Raw genomic sequence first — 18570 nt, forward strand, 5'->3', positions numbered from 1 at the left:
ACATTACAGCCTCTCCACCCAAAACCGCTAGCGAGTCACTAATATAAATAATAAGATGGAAGATGCCAATCATTTGAGGAGGTAGTTTGTCAACTTCACTGTGACGGTGCTGTGGCAAGGCTTTGATTTGAAGGCTTTCATGAACGTATCTTCCGGTGTAAGAATTTATTTTGCCTCACTTTTATGTCATCAATATCTAGTTTGAGAACATATCATATGCAAATATTACAATATAAATGGAAACCACAATTGTATTGCTTTAATGTTTAAATGGGTTGTATTTTGACAATTTTGAGGAATAGTGAGAAAAAAAAAAAAACACCCTCAGTGCATATTAAACCCTGTGTCTGTCTGTCTGTCTGTCTGTCTGTCTGTCTGTCTGTCTGTCTGTCTGTCTGTCTGTCTGTCCTTTGATTATCTCGAACAACCGTTCATCTGATCTACTTTACACCTGGCAGGTGTATTTCTGGGGACCCAAGGACGTGCAGGGTCTGATTTGGTGCAATTTGGACAAGCGACACGTGTTCAATTTATAAATGTTCAATAAACAGCGAACAACGAGCCAGCGCGGGGCGGGTTTTCAGGGCTCCGCGACCGAGTCCCAAAGAATGTCTTGGACGGCCAAGCTAAGGACTGAATCATTGACATGTTGTTAAACAGTGCCATTTCAAAGTCTTAGAAAGTTTTGAACGGGCATGCATTAGTTAGCAATACTACAGAAGCATATTGCTGCCACGCCAGAAAAAATAAAAACGGATCAGTATCACGTTATAATGTGAAGTTTATTGTTATAACAAGATATGTTCACGTTATAACGAAATACAAAACTTATCGCGTTATGACAAGGACATTTTCTTGTTATAACAAGATACAATAATCACGTCATAACTTGAAATATTTTGTGATAATGTCATAAATAGTATATTGTTATAACCTGATAAAGGTCTGTGCAAGTGTCATTCATTTGCAGGTGATCACGTTGTATAATGAAAAAAATGAAAAGATAAATGCCATTTTTTAGGGTACCATATTCATTTGTCCTATTTGAGTAATGCAATTGAGCACACCAAAGGCTCGGCTTGTTCTATTATCCAACTTGAGTTATGCAATTCAGCGCACCAAAGGGTCAGCTTGTTCTATTATCCAACTTGTACAATGAAAATTAAACCAGGACTAATACATAATTCACACCTGTTATACAGTCATATTTGTGCCACTTTCCAACAACTGATTGTGAATAAATTTGCCAGTGGGAGCGAATACTAGAATTATAATGGAGTGCTGTGATTCATGTACGTATTCATTCGTTTATATATTCACCAACTTATGAATCATAATATTCATAGGTTTTTATATCACTTTCATTTATAATATTTAGATCACGGTATAACTTGATAACCTATTGTTATAACATAAAACGCTTCACGTTATAATGTCATGAATTGTGTATTGTTATGACAGGAAAAGTTTCTTGACGTGACGGAATAAGTTTTTCTTTCATAATAACGTGACACAAATCTTGCGATAACGTGAAAATCATATTTGGTATAACAATAAACTCTTCCAGTTATAACGTGACACGGATCCGTTTTCATACGCTTCCGTACAACACCCGGGCACTAGTACCAATACATGCATACGTGCATACAAGCTGGTGTTTGTTTATTTAAATATTATTTTATTGTTTATAGACCAGCAATACCCAGGCCAGGGCTTGTAGTCTGTACCTTAGCAGCAGGCCAAAAAAAATGTGCGGTACTTCTTGGTTCAAGGTTAGATATTATTCGGAGTTTGTCGGTTAAAGAGCTTCGGTAAGAGGGTGACTGAGAACGTGTCTCCACCCCTCCACCCCCCGCGTCGCGCACGGTGCTTGTCTCGTGCATAAGGAAACGGAGTAAAATGGGAAAAACAGGCACGTAAATGCGCCCGTCACAGGCACATGGCAGGGAGCCTCGGAGCGCAGAGCCGGCCCCCCGGGGCTATTTTAGATCGGGGGGCTGTTCATAAAACATACGTCGCTGCTCTGCTGCCATGGCAACAGATAACAACGCAAAGGCGCAGGCTCCAGCTGCACGGCACGTTTGGGTTTCATTGTCGCATTTCGACACACATCTGTCGATCTATCACTATCTTCATTCACTCATTCATTTTTTTTTTTTTTTTTTTTAATCTTTTTTTGATTCTTTTTTTTTTTTTTCATCTTATTTCATTCTTTTTTTTTTATTAGAGAGAAAGGAACGTTCCAAAACAACACAATCGGGTAACCCTCTCCTTTAGCGCCATCCAGCGGACACATGGAGACGTGTCGTTGTAGAACGACGCCATTCGGGGTAAGGATCTGCAGAAGACGCTGTTCGACGGTGACGGTGCGGGAGGCAGCGGGAATCAAGACGACCATTAAATACAACTATACGTGAAATATCTCTCTCCAATTCGCGGCCTCGGGTAGGAATGTAGTATTTTCAAGCGGCAAATTTCAATGAGAATGAATGACGCCATCCCGCGGCCTGTTCAGTGACGTAGTCTGTGGCTCCCACAGCATGGCCCGACTTCGCCATCTTGTGTCTCAAATACTGAACTACACTAAATCCGAGACTGGCGCCATGAAAGCGAATACGCGCTGATCTGCTTTTAAAGTGGGGATCCGTAAAATGATTTCGCAAAAAACCTTAACCTTCCGTGTTTGACACTTTTTAATAAACAGCAATTCAATGTATTTGCTTTATACATATTCTCCTCCCTATACTGTTCTCATTAATGGTGGCGGGGTCCGCCTTTTTTTTCTTTTTCATCAGCTGACGTTCACGCACCTAACATGTGGCCGCTGTCATAAGTGGAACATCGGCAAGAAATTGGCATTGTCCCTAGTCTGTCTCTTTGTTCTTTCATTCACTGAATAAAATTAGTATGTGCGAGCATCCAAACAATCAAAACAATTGAAAAAACAATGTTGTATTTTGCCCTTAAGCATCAGTTGGTATTAATGCAATCATTTACAAGAGGGACAAGACAATAACTACATTAAGACTCCATGAGGTGCTCAGTAATTTTAACTCGGTGTTGTCATTTTTTTCTACGTATTATTATCTATTTTATGTCTTAAAAAAAATCATATAAATTATATTATAAATTGATAATAATTTGCCCTTTGTTGAGGTTCAACCATGTAGAAAGTAGAATCAGTCCACATTTTCATTTAGTTCAATGTTGCTGGTGCTATCTATTTTATCTATATTTAACACATAGTCAATACATCATTTTAACAAAAGCTTTTCAAAACAGAATAACTAAAATAATAAATCACACCACAGGAGGTAAAGCTTTACATTTTTATAAGACTTATAAAAAAGAAAAACATAACACGATAACCAAGGCATTTTATACATTGTGTTGTTTTTTCTTTGTGTTTCTGTATTATTTACAAACAAGCTTATGTACAAATAGCAATAACTCAGAAATGTGGGGGGAGGAAAGTGACATAAAGCTTAGCACAAACGACCAGTTAGCGTAATATAATATATTTGTTATATACAATGTAACTGGCAGGGCCAGAGCACGAAAGTACAGTTTAAATAACTTCAAGTATCTGTCTTGAGGTTCTGTGATGGGTCTTAAATCCCACGGATAAAGATTTCAGCAACAGCGAAAGAAGCCAAAAATCGAATTAAGCTGCACACGGGACGAACTGTAGCCGTGAAAGACGGGATGAGAGGGCGACATCAGCAACTCATCTACACTTTATATCCAATGAACACACTTTCCTGGAAACGCAACGTACGTTTCTCTAAATAAATGGGCAGAAATACAACTTTTTACAAAGCTTTTCATACAACCGGTGGGAAATTTCTCTGCCACAAACAAATGACACACGACTCGGGAGCATTTAGCACCGTTTGTCCCTGCTTGGAAAAAAAAAACAACAAATGTGCAACACAGGAAATGAACAGCAGGACTGATGCAAACGTGGACATAGTGCTGCCCGGACAAAGCAGTGTTGCGATGTTGACATCTTGACCCTGTTCGTTTTCAAACAAAAAAGAAAACGTTTCAAGCAACAGCCTGAAGCGGTTCTAACCTTCCTGGACTCTGCGGCTTAACTACACATCTTAGGTATTTAACACGTCACAACGGATTTATGCTTTTCCTCTTGGCCTACAATCAAAATATTTTTCACAAGACACGTTATTACACTTTGGAATTTGTCCAACAATTATCCCCCTCCCCCCCATGTGACGTTGTGTTCCATTAATAAAACTGTCAGAACCGGAAAAATGGGACTAAGTTGTCCTCCAATACCTATTGTGTACCTCATATCATGTAAATCAAGGTCCAAATATAGTCAAACGAAATTCAAACTGCACAGTTAACTATGTGTAAGAACAAGCTTGTTTAAGGAAAGTTCTGGCTATAGTTCTAGCTTAGCACAAGTTAGACCTACTTTAATAACAGCGGCCACTACAAGGTAACACGTGGCCAGTGGAGAGGTTAATAGTCAGATTAAAGTCCTATGGAAGTCCATCACACATTATCATGTAGTTAATGCTGGTGGACAAAATAACACTCCACTCAACCATGTTCAGACAACAACAATGGGGGGGGCTTGCTCCCCCGTTTACATTAAAATTTTAGAGTGTCCACTTTGGGAGGAAATTAAAAAAAAAAAAGGTCCATTTATAATACAACACAGGCTGCGGCCGGTGCTACCGTCTCAAACCTCCCGCCAGGCTCGGTCTTCTCAAATGCTGCCCCATTCCAAGTTTTGCCCCCAAAAGTTGAGGAAAAATAAATGCACCACCACTCGATACAGGAGCACCTTAGACCTTAGAGATTACACAGTAATTTAAGACTTTTTGTTTACACAGTAATTTGAGGCTTTGAGTGCACAAAATCAAGCTCAAATTGATGTTTGTATGGAGCGTTGGAGCTCAAATTAGAACGCGGGAATAGTGAGTAGTGCATGCCTTGGGGAACAGAGCGACATTTGAGAGCCCGCCTCGATCAACCAAACGGTGCCTGGCCTCCGCCAGGTCCTCCCTTTGCCACCCCTCCAAACCCCACACCCCCATGCCGTTCCCGCCCTTAGCACACGATGAGGGGCTGCGGGTCACTGTCGCGCTGCTGGTTTTTCTTCAGCAGCTGGATGCGGTTGTGGCAGTAGAACTTGATGGCGCGCCAGTCGCGGTGGTTACTGACCAGCAGGGGGCACTGCTGCAGGCAGCGCTCACAGTCTGCCTTGGCAGGGACACGCAGCTCGGCGATGTTGCGGGTCAGGTGCTCCTCCACCGCTGCCCGCTCCGCCTCTGACCACGGGCGCTTCAGCACGCCGCGCTTTCCTGAGAGAGAGCGAGAGAGAGAGAGAGAGAGAGAGAGTTGAGTTACAAAGAGCAAAAACGGCCTGCATGTAACATACAAATTAAGTCGCTTTACACTGATTCCGAAAACAGATCCTCCACCCTGGCCATCGTAGTGCATGCATCGAGATGTCAGCTTCTCCACTGCAATTGCTAGTTTGGGCATTTCACATTTTTAAGCAGTGAAAGAAAGCTAAAAACCTCCTTTATGTAGTGTTTGCAAAGTGGGCACCAATTGATTCACACAATCCATTAATATAAAGAGATTTATTGATAGTGAATATGGTGATACCTAACATTAACGATCATAACTTCATTATTTTATTTATTTTATTTTATAACTTAGTTTTACCCCGGTTCCAGTAACGGCAGCTTGCCATACAGTGGCAATGCCAGTCATAGTGTCAGAGCAGACATTTGGCATGACAAGAGTTGAAAAATATACAACTTTAGAAACAAATTTGACTGGTGGTTCGCTGTTTTCATTTGTCGGATTCAGTGTAAAACTTTACAAACACATACAGGCACACACACACACTCACATACCGCTCCATTTAAGAGAAGAGTCTGACTGGGACATGTCTTTAAATTATCTGTTGTGTTGTTATTTGCACGAACAAGGTTCCTTAAAACCTCCCATGGCTCCAATACATTGAGATTTAACAGATTAGCAATTGCTGAGATGGCAAAGTTAAACATGTTTTTATCTTATTTTTCCTCACACGAACATGATTATTCAGCATTTAAGCAGAATAAACCGATATATGTAATGGAATAACGTGGCGTTAACAGATTTCCTCGTTTGAAACAGACAAGAGTTGAACGACTGTGCGAGTAATGCGTTTAAGGCGATAACCCAATAAGCAGGGAAGCATCATGACTCACAGTCAGACATACACACACATTTTCTAAGTCACCGAAATGGAGCGGGGTCTTGGGACTGACCTGACGGTGTCTGACCCGAGTCTCTCCTGCGGTTGCCGGCGGTGGGGGTGACGGGCGCCGCCGCCGGCTGGGCGTTCCTGATCTTCTTGGGCCGCCCGACGCGCCCGTTGTTCTTGCCCTTCCTGACAAAGAGCAGCGTGGGCGTGGGGGGAGGGGCGGGGGCCGGCGGGGGAGGCGGGGGGGAGGCACGCTCCTTTGCCGGCGGCTCCGTGTCCGACTCCCCCTCTGAGTGGGAGTCCGCCGAGTTCCCTGACATCACTGGAGGGGTTGAGGGAGGGAGGGAGGTGTGAAGGGGGCGTAGATAATAAAACAGTACTTCATTAGTCCATCTGTCACAGCAGAAAATGATCCCCTAATCTGCTGGCAAAACACCTCCCACGCAAGCACAAACAGACATGTGAAGGACGGCAAGAAGGAAGGAGGCCGACACCTCTTGCAGGGGGAGGTGAAGGTAAAGAAAAGAGGGATGGCGATATAAGGACACGGGGGAAAAGGGAGAAGAAACACGCACAAAGGCCTAAATATATTGTGCTTGTTTAAACGTGAGTCGTGAGCCAGAGTTGTATGTGGCAGACGAGGGGGCGTGGTTAAGCCACGTCTGCATGAACAGGGCTGGCTTGGCTCCAAGATGGCGCAGCTTTACCGGGTCTGCCCAATCAGCCCTCTTTAGCGCTGATCGGTCGGACCTGACTGGGAGAGTTTTCATATATGTTGTTCTGTCTTTCAATGGGGATGGTGTGGTTTGAGCAGCCACACTGATCCTGGCCCCAATTTCCTAGACCCAGGACAGGTGTGGCTGCTTAGCTGTTGCTCATAGGTTGGTCCAGGTAAAACACCCATCATAAGGCCCTTGTCACGACACATGTCAACTGCCTTTGGGCTTATTCCAACTAGCCCACTCTCTACAATAAACTGGGGTCTACAACCCCATCGTCTGTGTCTCTGTGCCGAAGGTCCCTGAAAACGCCACTTGAGTGGCGTGTGGTAGGACAAACTGCCACACTGTACTAGCTACCACAATTGTTTCTCAAATATTTTTTCATGTATATGTTATCTTATGTATTTGTCAAAAAATATTGGATTTTGTCAATAACGCCCAGCCCAAATTTATAGTACTGATAATAGTACCAAATGTAGCCTGACATTGCCAGACCAATTCGCAAATGCGTATTAGTCTGGAACCTCTCAGTTCATTTTTGATTTCCAGGGGGCTTTATCAACGGGCGTAGACCAAAATGTCTCTGGACGCATTTGGATTTACCTACAACCAATCAGAGCAAGAAACGTGTTACGTAGCACTGAGCGACGGAAAAATGGCAATAGGTGGGGCAGGTTGGTAAATTAAAACTTTTACCAAATCCTGTCGGAAGTACGGCAAACACATCTTTCCTATCAACAACAGCTTTAAGTGCAGTTGTTTATTCTTTTAGAGAAAATATGCTGTCCAGTTCATTTAATACTGTCGTGATAGCGAATTCATCAGCAGCAGCCATCTTGATAAGGTGCCACAACAGCACTCCTGTGTATCATCAAGGTATCAACCCCGCCTCATATTTGATAAAACGGTTGTGATTGGCCTGACCCTGGCCAGGTTGGGTGGAAATCTGTTTGAATGGGAGGAGGGCCAGACGTATCTGCCAGAGCAAATGAAACATGAGCTCACAGATTTGTCTGGTTCCCAGGTTTTATCAAATGGGGAGATTCCTGCTGATTTCCATGTCTATACTTTATCCACCCGTCATTGTATCAGTATCATTCTCAGTATCATTACCATAATCAGTATCATCATCAGTATCATTGTATTATCATTAGCATTATCTGTATCATTATCAGTATCAGTGCACCGTTAATTGCGCAGCCACACAAATAGTGTCTCGGTGCACCAGTGCTATTTGCGCATATTTAATTTAGGTATTATGTATACATTTGGTGCAAAATTTTCCCCTTTCTATGCAAATGAGCCTCATTGCAAATAGTGTCCAATTCAGAAACACCAGCACTAATAGCCACACGCAGTTAGAGTGATGCTATTACCGTCTGTAGAGACCTGGTGGTAATCTGATGGACAAAAATAAAGGCAGCAGTGCCGATCCGCTCCCTGCGCGATCAGAGCATATATAGCTGTCAAGTTAAACATTGCGCAGTTCCCCTTATTTATTCTGCCACATGGATAATTGCGATCAGATGCCGCAAAACAAGGGCAAATTGCACAGTAGCTAAACTTTATGGGCGTGTTTGCACTGGCATATCATTAGCGCAATATCTTTTGTGAATCGGAAGCTAAGACAGCGCAGATAGCGGGCGCAAATTGATGCACAATTCATGGTGCTATTAGCGGCCGCAATCCATTTCCCCCCTCAGTATCATTGGCAGTATCATTATCATTATCAGTATGACTATCAGTATCATTCTCAGTATCATTATTGTTATCAGTATTATTATTGTTAACAGTATTATTATTGTTATCAGTATCGTTATCTCACCATCCAGCTCCAGGCAGATGTGGTGTAGGCTCATCCCTCTGAACAGCACGCCGTCTCTCTCCCCGCACAGTACCACGCGGCCCACCCTCCCCATCAGCCCCGGGTCCTGGCCGATGCCGGCGCAGTTCTGTGTCACGTGGTACTCCCTCTCCAGGAAGTGCTCTAGCCGCTCCACGGCACCGCCACCCGGCTGGCCGGGCTCCTCTCCCTCGCCCAGCAGCAGCAGCTGGGTGAGGATGGCCACCTGCCGACGCACGCGCGTCTGCGTCAGGGCGCGCGGGTTGCGGGTGCCACTGGAGCGCGCCAGGCTGCGCAGCAGGTCAGTGCCCCGCAGCGGCGTGGCTGGCGAGTGGTAGGGCCGGGCGAAGACGTAGGGATTGGCAGGGTCCACGCCCACGTCGCTGCGCGTCTGCAGCAGCAGCTCCAGGCACGGCTCGCAGTGCGGTGGCAGGATGAGCGGCTGAACGCGGCCCCGCTTCCCCTGCACGCCCACGCGGGGCAGATGGGGCAGCACCAGGCGCTCGAAGGGTGACAGGGAGGCCTCCAGGGGGGTGAGGGCCGGGGGGGCACCGGGGGGCACGGGCACAGGGCACTGGGGAGTGATGCGGGCGTGGAACTCAGCCACAGAGAGCTTGGAGACCTCACACTCGCGTCGACGATTGTAGAGGATAAGCAGCGCCAGGCTGGAGTGGCAGAGTAGCCGCCACGCCTCGGCCGACTGCAGCTGGCGAGAGAGCGAGAGGAAGGCAGAATGCTGCAGCCGACGAAGGTACAGAACGAGGGAGGACAGCGAAGACAGCAGTGGAAGCATATGGAGACGCCCCGAACTGCTGTGGAAAGGAAAAACAAAAGATTATAATTAATTAAACTGCTTTGTCCACCCTCATTTGGAGCATACAAGTCCTTCAATTTCAGACCAATCCAATTTTAATCTTAATTAATTCCTGGAATTTTATTGTATATTTTGTCATTAAAATATAGAAATAAAGCAATAATAAAATCATCATCTTCATAACATCCATTATATTGTTACCCATATGGAATATTTACCGCCCTTACCTCAGCAGATCTTTCTCCTTATCCTCCGCTCCGCTGTCGTCCTCCACGTCCATCACTCCATTCTCTTCCTCCTCTTCCTCTCCAAACTCCTCCTCCTCTTCCTCTGCTTGTTTGGGCGGCCGCTCCATCTCTTTGGCTGGGCCGAAAGCGTGCAGGCTCACCACGTCCGCCTCGTCTTCCTCTTTGGGCCTCTTCACCTCCACCACCTCCACGTCCTCCTCCTCCTCCTCTTCCTCGCTCTCTCTCCTCCGAGCCGATCCCTTCCTGGCGGAGGGCGCGGCGGCCACGGGCGGAGGGCTCCTCTTCAGGACAGACACCGGCACAGCGATGCGCCCCCTGCTGGGCGTCAGCACCGGGGGGGTGGAGTTCAGACCCACGGGCGTCGGCGACCGGTTGGCAGCGGTGAGTGTGGGCGGCGGCATGGAGAGGTCCTGCACACCACCCTGCACTGGAGCCTCGGTGCTGCGGTTGCGCACCGTGCCCTGCGATGCCTGCGAGTGCGGCTGCTGCTGCTGCTGCTGCTGCTGCTGCTGCTGCTGCTGCTGCTGCTGGGGGTGTGTGTGCGTGTGTGCATGCACGGCCTGCAGGCGGGGCATCTGCGTGTAGCGCTCCACCAGGGCGGAGCACACGTCGGGTTGGTGGGCGTGGTGCTTGTCCAGGTGGCGGCCCAGGGACTTGAAATGGCGTCCGCAGTACTCGCACGTCTGCCGCTGTGCGTCCGCCGCCGTCGGCACTGTTGCCTTGGCAACGCTTGCGTTGTTGGATCCAGTGGCCAGCGGCGCTGGGGCCTTGAACACGGGTCGGGCCGCCGAAGCAGAGGAGGGGGCAGGGGACGGAGTGGGCGGATGCGATGAAGGAGAGGACGTGGTGGGGCGGTGAGTTTGGGCGGGGTGAGCTGACGCAGCGAGGGGCGTGGGCGGGGAGCGGCCATGCGTGGTGCGGTGCAGCATCTTCCTCCTGGAGAGGGCGCCACGGCGCTTCCTGCGTTGGTGGGCGGAGGGGCCCCGTGGCTGCGGCCCGCCGTCCTCATCGCCTGGCTCCGAGTCGCTGCCGTCGGAGTGGGAGACGGGGGAGGAAGAGGGGGAGAGGGACCAGGAGGGGGTGAGGTACTCCTGCTGCTGGGAGGTGAGAGGGAGAGGCTCCTCCTCCTGGGGGAGGAGGCGTCACATGTTATAACAACTGCAGCATCGCATTATGTGATAACACCGCATTTTATAATGGAGTACTTGAACACAATAATTAATACATTTTCTGCATTTTCTAATAACCTTTTATTGGTATTGTGGCGGTATGGCGGGGTTGCCACTTAAATAATAATGAGATAAATGCGTAATAATGCGTAAACGCATCATATAACAATACACAAAAATTGCTGTCTTCATTTATATCAAGTGTCACACACGAAAAAACTCCACTAGAAGGCTCAGATATACCTGCCTTATGTGATCTTGCAAAATGTATTCGGTATTGCGTTCAAGATGTTCATAACAAGTTATTCGTTGTTACAAGCCGAGAAAAAACAGTGTGCAATGTGGAAAAAAGGTGTGACAACCTTTTGGCAATCTACCACATTTTTAATATTTGCAGTTATCATCTCCTGTTATCGTTAACAAAAAGTCTCGATTTGTTCTCTTTTTTATGTTCTTAAATTGATGTTTTTACCTTTTTGATGTTGTTGTTATTGTTCTCTGTGTCCGAGTTGCACTCGTATCGCCCGGGGGACACCGTACCACGGAAACCCTGCGGGGGGGAAAGGCCGGCATTAGCGACGGTTAATATTCAGCGCACCCTCTGTCTCGGCTGTCACTCAGAGGCTGGTTGTGCGGCCTTCCACTGCCAGTCGTTAGCACAGAGGTTAATTAGGACTTAAAATCTCTAACTACCCACGAGCCACAGAGAGGGAGTGAGAGGGTGACGAACAGACTATGGGGTAAGAAATCAAATAGCGACGAGAGAGAGAGAGAGAGAGAGAGAGAGAGAGAGAGAGAGAGAGAGAGAGAGAGAGAGAGAGAGAGAGTTAAATGAACGAGGGAACAGATCTGTCGTCTACCATCATAAAAAAAAGCTGTTTTTAATTCCGACGACGGCAAAGGGAAGCCGCCGTACGTTCATTTTAGGTCTTGAAGATGGAGACTTCTCAATGCTGACAACTGACCTCGTTACAACGTTACACATTTTGTAGCAACTTGCCAAAATGAATGAATGAAAAATGAATTTGAACTTTATTATGTATCAACACCTGCAGTACGGTTTACAACTTTTTAATGAAAAGTATGTACTCAATGCATTACGTAATAGCACACCAAAATTGCTGTCTTCATTCATATTAAGTGTGTTTTTGTCTGTCAGTGTGAAATTTCCAATAGTAAAGTGTGACACTTGACATAAAGGAAGACAGCGACAACATTTTTGTGCATTGTTACATAGTGCCTTGAATTATTAAAATTCCTCACAAAGGGTTGTAACCCCAGCAATATGTTATAACCACCGCTGTGTGCAGGTTATTACAAAAAGCGGCAAAACACATTACCTATTGCGATCGAGACGTTTATTACAAAATGCACCAAATTATTACAAAATGCTGATCAGTAATAACCGCCATCGAATGTTTAAATTCCCCTTGTGGATTTCCATCATCATCGTTCTTACTTTATTGATATGGAGAGATTCGTTTACAGAACAGATCATGTAACACACATAATAAGACACAGTTGCCAAAGGACTACAGGTAGAGCTGAGACTGGACCTCTGCCATCGCCATGGTAACGCCATGCTCAGCATACTGTGCGCGTTACATGCAATGTGGATGTGTGTGTGTGTGCATGTGTGTGAGAAATAATGTGAATCTTTGTATAAGGTCTTAGGCATCGGGTAGAATGTGTGTGTTAATGTTTTAATTAAGACGCATGCATTTGTGTGTGTGTGTGTGTGTGTGTGTGTGTGTGTGTGTGTGTGTGTGTGTGTGTGTGTGTGTGTGTGTGTGTGTGCGCGCCCGCGTGTGTGTGCTGACCAGGTTCTCGCCCCACTCGGTCAGGCTGTAGTCCACGGTGATCTCCTCCCCCTTGGTGATGTCTCGGATGGCGATGACCACCAGGCGCACCTGGCTGCCGCAGTGCACCTCCCGGATGCGGCAGTTCGGGGAGGGGGGGGGGGCGCCGGCTGCTGGGGCCGAGGCCGGGGCTGACGCTGAGGGGCCCGTGGGAGCTGCCGGGGCCGGGGTGGAGGTCTGGGTGGAGGCGGAGCAGGAGCTGGTCTTGGTGCCACCGGAACCGCCCTCCTCAGCATGCTCGGATGGACCACTAGGGTGGGGTGGGGTGGGGGCGGGGGTACACGTGACATTAAAATACGATCACATGATGTGCCATGATGGTGGGTGACTGTGCCCCAAAAACAGTGTAAATTGACAAAAAAACTTTTTTTTATATCCTTCCATTCACCATTTGAGTTTATAGTTGGATATCATTTGATCGAACTTGATGAATTGTAGTTTTACTTTCAGTTCATTTTTAGATTTTTGGAAATCTTGTGTCCTGTGTTTCCGGTATTGAATTGTGAAGATAAATATTCTATTTTTCGTCATGTAAAAGTAACTACCAGGACGTCAAGTCAAGAATAATGAATAATGATGCTTCAGGTTTGCTGGTGGTTTGTACATGTACACATTGTGGTGGATGAGCAATGTTGCAGTGGCTGAAAGACATTGTTTGCAGCCAAACTGGAGGCTGAGGGGAAGCCACACTGTTCCATCTCCACCCAAGAGAACAGAAAGCGACAAACCTTTCTAACCTTTTAATTTCATTTGGAAATGATTCTGATACAACAAATCACTTAATATAACACACACATCAACACTATTCCCAAAAACAAAGTTTGACGTGGACATGTAGACACATCAAACACTCAGAGCCATATTAGTATTCTCCATGGAGCGAGCAAATCAATCAATACAATTAAATACAATTACACACAGAGGCGTACACGCACAGACACACACAGTGGACTCACCAGTTGTGAGGAGCGGGGTTTGTGTTGTAGAAAGGTCCATCTAGAGCGGATCGTTTGTTCTCTGCAGCCTCCTTCCGATCACCTAAGAGCCAAGTTTATCAGTTTAACACACAAACGGCGCAAAAACCCTATAAATATGTGATTGAGAAACAGTAACAAGTACTGCAATTCAATAAATGTAAGAGATTATTGTGATTATCATTACAGTATTACTGTAATATTATTGTTGTATTATAATAATGTATTCATTATTAATATTATTATTAATTAATTAATGAATATCCATTCAGCCACTGAATTGGAGTCAGTGTGGTGATTAAATTATGGACCAAAACCACAGAACATCAACGCAGGAGTGGGGTGTTCAACCCCACTTGCTAAACACACACACACACACACACACACACACACACACACACACACACACACACACACACACACACACAGGTGCACCACACGCAATCAAAAAGTAGGTCAGAGGCAAATGCGCACACACACACACGCACGCACGCACACGCGCATGCGCGCACGCACCCACACCAATCACATGGATCAGGCACACACACACACACACACACACCCTGCCCCCACACCAATCACATGGATCAGACACAGGCACACACACAATCATACTCTTACACCCCCCCCCACACACACACACACACACACACACACACACACAAATGAAATGGATAATACGCACACACACACACACACACACACACACACACACACACACACACACACACACACACACACACACACACACACACACACACACACACACACACACACAAAACCAAAAGCCAAGCACACAATAAACATGGAATGCTTGGAATGCCTTTACACACAGACACATAGTCACGCAGATATACACACGAGTGAGTGTGTGTGATCATTCTGATAATTGTGTGTTTGTGTGTGTATGTGTGTGTGTACGTGCTAGCATGCGTGCGTGTGGGCGGGCGCCAAGATATATATTTCTATTTACACAAACCTGTGCTGAAACTGTGTTCAGGTGTGTTCTCCTCCTCGTTCTGGGTGACAAAGACTTTCACCGGCGTCCCTTTCCTTTTCCTTCCACAACCACGCCTGGGGAGACACACACACACTTATTGTCATTTAATCAATCAACCTCCTGGCTAAACTTCACATCAATCAGGTAAGAGAATGATCGATAAGCTGATGACTGCCGAACGGATCAATCCAAACTATCCTCCTTTCCAGCACAACACACCAACACACATATACAGTATATACGCACACACACACACACATACATACAGTATAAACACACCCACACACGTACATACAGTATACACACACATACATACAGTATAAACGCACACACACACATACTGAAAAGACATACAGCACCAGCAACTACATGATCATTATGTCTATTGGTCTTGGTTTTGGGTGTTATGGCCATCAATTAGATATGAAAAGGCTCCCTTAGTTTAAATGATCTCCTGATACTCAGCCAATTAGAGACACCAACATGGACCCCAAAATGAAACATCCTGCCGTTAACATTTTAACTCTTATTGTTACAAATCAGCAGCCTCCATCAAGTTTCCACCCTCCTCTCTGTCTGATTGACGCTGCGTTTGCTGACCACCTAGCTGTTTCCACCGGCCGAGGTTAACATTAACGGAGACTCTACGAGCGGCGCTCCGCCGTGGGCGCGAGTCGTGCGAAGCCACCTGTACGAGTGCAGAGCGGCCAAGCAGCTCATCTGACATGATCCCCTTTGAGCCTAAATCCCCGCTGCGACCGCCGCGCATCCAGGAATCAAACTGATCTTGTGTCTGTCAATGTGGGCCAGTGCCGCTACCGCAGATCTCAATATTGTTTTCCGTCAGTCTATTTTTTACTCACATGACATTGGAGGCTGTTAAAAGTAGGCCATAGAAAGATCGTGCTTTGGATTCTGAAGTGCTCATTACTGGGTGTGTGTGTGTGTGTGTGTGTGTGTGTGTGTGTGTGTGTGTGTGTGCGCACGCGCATGAGAGAGAGAGGGAGAGAGAGAGAGAGAGAGAGAGAGAGAGAGGCAGGGGGGAGAGAAAGAAAGGGGGGAGTGTGTGTGCTTGCGTTTCAGTGTGTATTCAAGTGCGGAGAAAAAGGAGGAGAAAAAAGGGGCGCCAGGGAAAAAAGGACAGTCAGGGAAAAAAGTCAAAAGAGGGCAAGAGAGAAAGAGAGAGCAGAGCGAGAAGGAGGGAGAGAGAGAGCAGAGTGCGAGAGAGGGAGAGAGAGAGCAGAGAGATAGAGAGAGAGAGAGAGAGAGAGCGAGAGGGAGGGGGAGAGAGAGAGAGAGATAGTCGCTCAGCAGAGATATCAACCAGACCCACTGTCTTTGTATTGATCCACACAGCTCCATCTGGACCGCTGATTCTGGGGAGCACACGCACACACGTGCAAGTGCAGTGATATGTGCTCATGTCAATACAGCACCTTGTTTAGAAGATGGAATTCTAAAGAGTTATTATCACAATGATAACGAATGCAAGCTTGTGTGGTGGTCATGTGACTGTAGATGTAAGGCTAGGAAGAGGGGGGGGAAAGGATCATTCAAATATGAAATCAAATAGGGACGTCACCGTAGCACAAATCAGGGAGTCGACGCCGCAGAGGTGCAAGCGGTGGTGAACAATTACATGCACGGTGACAGACCACTCGTCTGAAAGTGATTATTTGACGAGAGACGTGACGGCTACAGGTCTCAGGTACAGTCTGAACACAGCTGGCCCAACACCGCGGCCAGCACTCCGGCGCGCTGGAGCTACACCTATTTCAGACGAAGAATACTTGGACCATATGTTGGATCGCTCGCTGAAAACGTCACTTTGACATAAATTGTAAGCAGCTGACACCTGCTTGAGCTAAAAATGAGTCAGGATGTCGTCCTACAGGTGCTCGGTCAGGTTTGAAGGGTTTCTCTTTTCATCTGACATCGCGGACCCGCCTTCGAGCAGCGTGGATCGCGCGGTGCTGCCGCCTGCAGCGCCGCTAGCTGGGCTGCTGCTGCGGTTTCTTGTGTTGGTCGAGGTTCCCGAGATGCAATGCAGGTTTCCCAAATGTCATTGCATGTGGACAAGCAGCGATCTTCTACTTGATACTATTGTCATCTACCGAGCAGTTTTGGTAGAAAAACTAGTTTTCCAGAATTTTGCCATCTACTGATGTATCACTTCTTGTGACACCTCAATCTCAAACTACTTCCTCCCCAAACAATGTTGTGCTGCTCCTAAGTTTTAACATTTTTCTTTTAAGAGGGAAGAAGTAAATCTGATCCATCTTAATCCATAATCTCGACTGAAATGGACAGATTTTTGGCTTGAAGACAAACAACATTTTTAAGTTTCACGGAAAGAGAACGGCAAATTGCAGGAAGAGCAGAGAACCAAGTGAGATTATTATTTATCATTTAATTGAGATTTATCATTTGAATGTAAATGAAGAATTACCATTTCTCATTTTTATGATTATTAAAATATTATTAGCAGCTCTGTTGAAACTTTCTGAATGAAACAGGGAATGATGCCTACTGTATAACAAAACAAGGTAATTATGTGGCTGTTGTGTTTCGGTATTATTCAGCCAAATCCTATTTTTGTTAGATTTCAGGGATGCCTCAGTACCAAGACTGGTATCAGGAAACAACGCATAACGGGAAAGTTACACAACACAAAAATCCAGCACAAACACCACAGATATTACAGAAAAGTGACTTGATTCTATAATGAGGGAAACTGAACACATGAAAAAAATGTAATTACCCCAAACTAGATCTGTCATTTTAAATGTAAATGTCCACGTACGACAGGTTCAATTCTACACTTTGCCGAAGGGAAACAATATATCGCGATCGATTCCTCATTTCAGATCCAATTTTACAAGTTGTTTTTTTTTAATTTCGCTAATGAGACAAACTGAGGAAGAACTCACTCTGATCCAATGACTCAACTTGAAATTGAGTGATTGGATCAATGCAAAAAAGGGTTAATTTGCTGAATTATTTCTTATTAATTATTAATTATTAATTTGCTAAGCAATTTCTAAACTTACAAGTTTGTACCTTAATTTCCAAATTTTTAATTGAGACCTCAAGAATCCAATGGCTCTTTTCTCTCAGTGCAGTGGAAACAGTTTGGGGTCCCAACAGGTAGCAGCTTTTCCCAGAAATGTACGACTTCCACTTAAGAGTTTATAGTTTTGTTGGATTAATTTGGTTTTTCCTGAATTTGTGCAAGTCTGTCTGTGTGTGTGTGTGTGTGTGTGTGTGTGTGTGTGTGTGTGTGTGTGTGTGTGTGTGTGTGTGTGTGTGTGTGTGTGTGTGTGTGTGTGTGTGTGTGTGTGTGTGTAAAGGTTCAGCTTGAATGAGTTTGTGAGAACTTTCTCGCCAGCTAAATCTCCCACTCCCCTCCATTTGGGCACTGAACCTGCAGCCTCTCTCTCTCTCTCTCCCCCATTCCACTCATCCATCTGTCTTCCAATGATTCTCTCCATTCTTTTTACACATCACAATTTATCCTTCACGCAACCAGCACACACATAAATACAGGCGCACACACGTAAACAGAGGCAGACACACTCACACACACAAACACACACACACACACACACACACACACACACACACACACGCACACACAGGCCCCTCCTGCCAACCCACATGCATGCACAAATACACAAACAACTCCATAGTCAAGACCCACATATGCATG

The 18570-nt window shown here is 45.8% G+C and overlaps 1 protein-coding gene across 1 annotated transcript in view; it reads right to left on the reverse strand.

The window, feature by feature from the left end:
* Positions 1-5033: 5033 nt before the first annotated feature.
* The window catches only part of LOC307229326 (uncharacterized protein), an 18133-nt gene continuing 4596 nt past the window's right edge, over positions 5034-18570 (reverse strand). The window contains exons 2-9 of the mRNA XM_079999303.1: positions 14841-14935; positions 13844-13925; positions 12849-13137; positions 11501-11578; positions 9839-10986; positions 8780-9609; positions 6297-6554; positions 5034-5333 (exon numbers count right to left, since the gene is read on the reverse strand). Coding sequence (XP_079855429.1) covers positions 5080-5333; positions 6297-6554; positions 8780-9609; positions 9839-10986; positions 11501-11578; positions 12849-13137; positions 13844-13925; positions 14841-14935 — 3034 coding nt within the window. The 3' untranslated portion in view covers positions 5034-5079. The remainder of the gene's footprint in view (positions 5334-6296; positions 6555-8779; positions 9610-9838; positions 10987-11500; positions 11579-12848; positions 13138-13843; positions 13926-14840; positions 14936-18570) is intronic.

Source organism: Zeus faber (assembly GCF_960531495.2).
Source record: "Zeus faber genome assembly, chromosome: 4".
NCBI classification, from domain to species: domain Eukaryota; kingdom Metazoa; phylum Chordata; class Actinopteri; order Zeiformes; family Zeidae; genus Zeus; species Zeus faber.